The 5,341-nt window shown below is 47.9% G+C and overlaps 1 protein-coding gene across 1 annotated transcript; it reads left to right on the top strand.

Moving 5' to 3' along the window:
- Positions 1-3,965: 3,965 nt before the first annotated feature.
- Positions 3,966-4,773, top strand: LOC127305202 (uncharacterized). The gene has a single exon (XM_051335595.2). The coding sequence runs from the start codon at positions 4,064-4,066 to the stop codon at positions 4,520-4,522; it is 459 nt and encodes a 152-aa protein (XP_051191555.1). The 5' UTR covers positions 3,966-4,063; the 3' UTR covers positions 4,523-4,773.
- Positions 4,774-5,341: the final 568 nt, after the last annotated feature.

Here is a 5,341-nt window from a genome sequence, read left to right as displayed (position 1 = left end):
AATCCTAGAGACCGGGCAACCATTCAGGAGGACGCGGGTTAGGCCGTGGACAAAAGGGCACAAATGCAGGCCAGTATCCTTGCCCCGAATACGAGCCTCCTCATGACCTCCATAAGAAAGGGCCATTCCACTGTGTCGAAAGCTTTTGTTATATCCAGCTTTATTAGCACAACAGGAGTTGAGCTGCTGTGAAGCTTGCGAGCCGTCCCCTGGACCATCATGAAGGCACCTTCCACGCACAAAGGCACTCTGATGCACTCCAACCATCTGGGGAAGGACCTTCTAGGCTAACCGGTTAGCTAGCACTTTAGCCACAAGCTTGGCAAATCCATGCATAAGGATGATGGGTCTGAAGTCCTGGACTCTATCCGCCCCATCTTTCTTGGGGATCAACGTGACGAGGGCATCATTAACTGTGCCAAAGCCACGGCAGTCCAGGCGGGACATGGAGTTGAAGGCTGTCATAATGTCCACTTTAATGATCCCCCAGCATGCCGTGAAGAAGCGAGTAGAGAAACCATCCGGACCAGGGCATTTGTCCATAGGCATGCTCCTGAGAGCTGTCCACACCTCTTCCTCGGTGAAAACGCCATCAATGTGCTGGAGGTTAAAGGATGGGAGCCCGAGATACTCCAGGTCAAGGGAGAAACTTCTGTCTGTCGTTGATCCAAGCAGGTTGTCAAAGAAGGAGTCTACGGCCTCGGCCTTATCCACATGCTCTACAACCCGCACGTCGTCCACTAACAGGTGTCCAATGAAATTCTTCCATCTCCTATGACTCGCATGTAGATGGAAGAAGCGAGTGCAAGCATCCCCTTCTCGAAGCCACAGGATGCGAGAACGCTGCCTCGCAATCGTTCTTTCCAAAGAGGCTAGCCCGAGAAGTTTCTTCTTGAGCAGTCGACGAAGGGCTCTTTCATCAGGTGATAGCTGGGGGGATTTCATCGCAATATCAAAGCGAAGGATTAGCTCCGATGCCAACAAAATCTGTGTCTTGACGCTTCCGATGATATGCAGGTTTCTGATTTGGTAGCTATATTCGGCTATTTCATAGAAGCGACAGATTATTTGATTGAAGAAAAGTAATATAAAGAATTCAAAGATTTGGTTGTTTTATTATATATTTTATTTTGTAATTGCCGAAAGAGCTCATGTATTTCTACCTTATTGTAATGGGTGTGACTATTTTTTTCAGTCGACTGAGAACTAACTTCGTGCTCAGTTAGATGTCATCAAATCTTACTTGTAACTCATGTTGCAACTCATAACTAGCACGAATCACAATACAAATTAAATGTTGTAAGATTTGACTGAACACGAGAACTAGCATATCCCTATAATAATTGCTACGATAAATATATATGGTGTTGCTTGTGAAAGTTTTGGTCAAGCACGTTCCTACAGAGATAGTGTACCTGTAGGAATATTGCACGTTGGAGGACAGGTCATACAAAAAAATTAGCCCAAACAGTTTAAAATTTGCTTTGCCCGACTCAGCAACGATCGCGACGGGATCAAAATCCAGAAGATATAGCCTAGCCAGCTAGTTACTCTCCCATTGGCGTCCATGTTCTTAGGACAACAACTAATTTCTCCAGCGAAAGATCTCACCAATTTTTAATCCTGGCTGGGACGATCAGTGCGACATAATAGAATTCAGCAAAGCTAGCGACAGGTCGACATGTAAACTTAGATTAACTTTCCACTTGCGCTACGTGTAAGCCATCAGTATAAAAGCTTGCTTCGCAAGCATTGTTTTGCACGCACTGCCTTTTTGTTATCTTGTATGTTGGATTTTAGTTCTTGGGTTTTCTCTAGAAACTTCCAGTGTAAGTTGTGGATTTGTATATGGTTGTACAACATGATACATTCTTGCGTAATTAAAAAAAAACGTTCACGCGTTGATGAATATGGAGCACAAAATAATGTTTCACTGAATGTATATGTTCCCAGGAAAGTAAATGAGATCTTTAGACTGCTTCCAAGAAAATATGACCCCGAGTGAAAGAATCAAACAAATGTTTTTCCTCATCTAGAAAGCCACGAGAATTAGACATAACAAATCCATGTGTGTGTACACGTAAAATGTCAGTGGCAATGTATAACTTTTTTTGTGAAAAAATATTGCTGCTACAAAATTCGTTTATAGACCATTGCATCTTGTTTTTATGTCTAGGACACAATATATGCTTACATTGTACTACCCCTCTCTCTCCTTCTCTAATTATATGATGTTTTGGTAGGTTAAGATAGTCCATAAAATGTTTTGTAATTAGAGACAGAGGTGATATTGCAGAACTTTTAGACGGACGCGGCGATGGAACAGGTTGTTTTTACGGGCAATTTAGCCATCATGATCCTAAGGTAGCTAAATTACATGGAAAATTACAATTTTAGCTAAATATGTCACAATATTCTCCGTACTCGTAATTTTTTCAAAACAGGCTACCCCTTTCCATTACTTTGCAATAACGGAAATACAATGTTCACATTAGTGTTTATCGAAACAACACACACAAGAAGGGGGTTAGAAAGAGGTTGCTCTTGCATCCTTAGGAAACCTACTACGGGGCAAAAAGCCTACACACACTCGAGTCAACATAAGAAGTTTATAACCAACATGACAACAACACAAACACAAAAGGAGCAACATCTTATTGAACATGCGAACAGAGCGCATAACAGCTTCAATGACCTTCGATCATCAGCATCGCCGTTTGAGGAGGGGACGCCTGCTGTATCGCCCTCACTAGATCAACATCTTTCTCCGTGATTTTCCAGGGTCCAGCCCTCACCCTTGTCACTACATTAAAAATAACCACCATAGGTGGTTTCAGAACATATTTAGCGGAAGTTATGTTGTTGTGTGTTATCTAACTGGACCAACAAATGGGAGCACACTACGGGAATCTACGCAGGTGTCGATGGCCACGGGCCCTCGGCGTAGACGTGAGAGGCCGTTGGTGTAGCCTACGCCGAGGGATGCCATCGGCGTAGACCCTCAACCTCGGCGGAGACCACGTGGCCCTCGGCGTAGGGGCGGCCCTCAGTGTAGATGCCTGATAGCGGTATGGTCCCTCGGCGTAGGCTGGCGGGCGGCGCCGTCCGTTAACGGACATTGGCGTCTACGCCGACGGCCTGCCCCTCGGTGTAGGAGTCCATGTGGCGTCACCTGGCGGGGGAAGAGGGAGAAAAAAATAAAAAAGGGGTGGCTATGCCGACAGTTGCCCTCGGCCTAGCCCTGACGCCGTGACAGGGCCTGGCTAGGGTGGGTCGCATGCTTAGGCCTACGCCAACGACCAGAGAGGCACCAGGGCTTCTGTACGCCGAGGTCCTTTTCGGCGGGCTGGCCTTGCCGTCCCCTACGCCGACGGCCCCGACTTTTGGCCCTCGGCGTAAGACCAGGCCGTCGGCACCTCAGCCCATTCCTGCAGTGGAAGTTAAAAAAGGGTAGAATTTCCTATCTCCCGGAAGATAAGCATATAGCCAAGCTAAGCTTTGCCAAAGATTTCTTGGACAAGAAGAAGCTCCAAAATATGCTTCCAAAGTTCCCTAGACCAATTTTACCATACTACAAGTGAAGAACAAATATTCAGCAGCCTCACAGTTACTGCAAAAAGAACAAGTAGGAGGGGCCAACCAATTTCTTTTCTTCATATGTTCCCTAGTCAGCACAGCATCCTGTTGGAGTTGCTGCAGAAAGATCTTGATTTCTTTATGAAATTTTAGTTTTCCTAATTCTCTTATTATTAGCTCCAAACAAGTTAGATTCCAACTTTTGGCAAAGCGTGGTATGTTAAGCCTATGGACAGTTTTCAAATACTTTGGCACGAACAACTTTTTTTAAAAAAAAATCTTCAGTCACATTCTTATTAACTAACGGCCCCTACCACACCGTGAAGTTACGAAACTGCCCTGACTGCTCTATAAATCTCCTTCAACCCGGCTTCTTCTTTCTCAGTTTACTCGAAGCCCAACAAACACCCAAGGCAACCACCAAAAGTGACACCAAAACCTCCATTGCAACTCCAACTGCTTGCTCGCTCCCGCTCTCCGATCTCTCATGTCGACGGCAGCGGCTAGTCGGCCCAGCGGCCCGGTCCTGTCGATTCCCAACTACCGTTCGGCCTCACCTACCCGCGTCAAGCTCGCCGCCGGCAGCGCCGCCCGTTCGCCGGGCAAGTCCGTCAGCGTCTCGTCGCCGAAGTCGTCGTCGGCCGCCACGAAGAGCCGTCAGTCGTGCATGTGCTCCCCGACAAACCACCCCGGCTCGTTCCGCTGCAGCAAGCACAAGGAGCGCAAGCAGGATGTCCCGGCCGGCCACAGCAAGCCCGCGGCGCCGTCCCTCTTCAGCGGCGTCTCGAGCGGCGCCGTGGAGAGCGGGACGTGGGCACGGAGGGCGCTCGCGCAGTCCCCGCAGTCGCAGCACCGGAGGCGCGCCGCCGGCGGGTTCCGTCCCCGGCCCAGCCGCCTCTCTGCCGTCTCCTTTGCCGGTGAGCGCGCCGGGGAAACTCGCCAGTGAGCAAACCAACCAACACCGTCGACATGCCGTAGCAAAGATGCTAGTACATACTGTGCATAGCAAAGAAGAAATTTCCCGAATAATTCACCGGGTTCTTCCGTCCGCTGTAAGTAATTAGCCGGTGGAGACTGGAGTTTTAGATTCAGTCGGTCATTCCGTGTACATAGACAGTAGCAGAGTTTGTAATCCCCTCCGATCCGATGTGTTCTTTTGGATATATACATAGTGAGAAATGGAGACATGTTGATACATGGATCAGGCTTATCCACCATGGATGATTGTTTGTTGCCCCAACAACTTTCTGCTTCTGTTTGCGTTTCTGGAGTGTGGCGACGTCCCGCCCCTGTTTTGGTTTTGGATAAGCGCCAAGTGCAGAGGCCGGTGGCGTCTCGCCGTCGCTTGCTCTCGTCACGCGGCTCCCGTGCCCCCCAGCCGGAGCATCAGGCCATCAACTTGATTGGATTGGAACACGGGAGAAATCACCAGATTCTCTAGAATTTTTTACAAATTTTCGTGGTGCAAATGATGAACTGAAACTGAACAGAGGATTTTTCCTATTCGATGTCGTGATATTTTCACTGTTTCTTCCTTTCAATTTTTTTTGACGGCTGAGCGGTTGGGATCCCCCGTCCCAACTCTTGAACTTGCGAAAGAAGATGTTCGGTGCACCTCCGGCTGCTTCTTGTTAGAACTCAATTCAGTTTCGTCGCCAGAAGGTCAGTTGTCGCTCACACCAACACTTATCTCACCTGTTGGCGCCATGTTGATCTGTTAGCTCATGTCTATTCAAATACTCCTGTTCATCCCTATCAAAATTTT

The sequence above is a fragment of the Lolium perenne genome, chromosome 6 (assembly GCF_019359855.2).
Source record: "Lolium perenne isolate Kyuss_39 chromosome 6, Kyuss_2.0, whole genome shotgun sequence".
Taxonomy (NCBI): Eukaryota; Viridiplantae; Streptophyta; class Magnoliopsida; order Poales; family Poaceae; genus Lolium; species Lolium perenne.
Note: the sequence above shows the minus strand (reverse complement) of the source record. Positions and strands in the feature narration are given on the sequence as shown.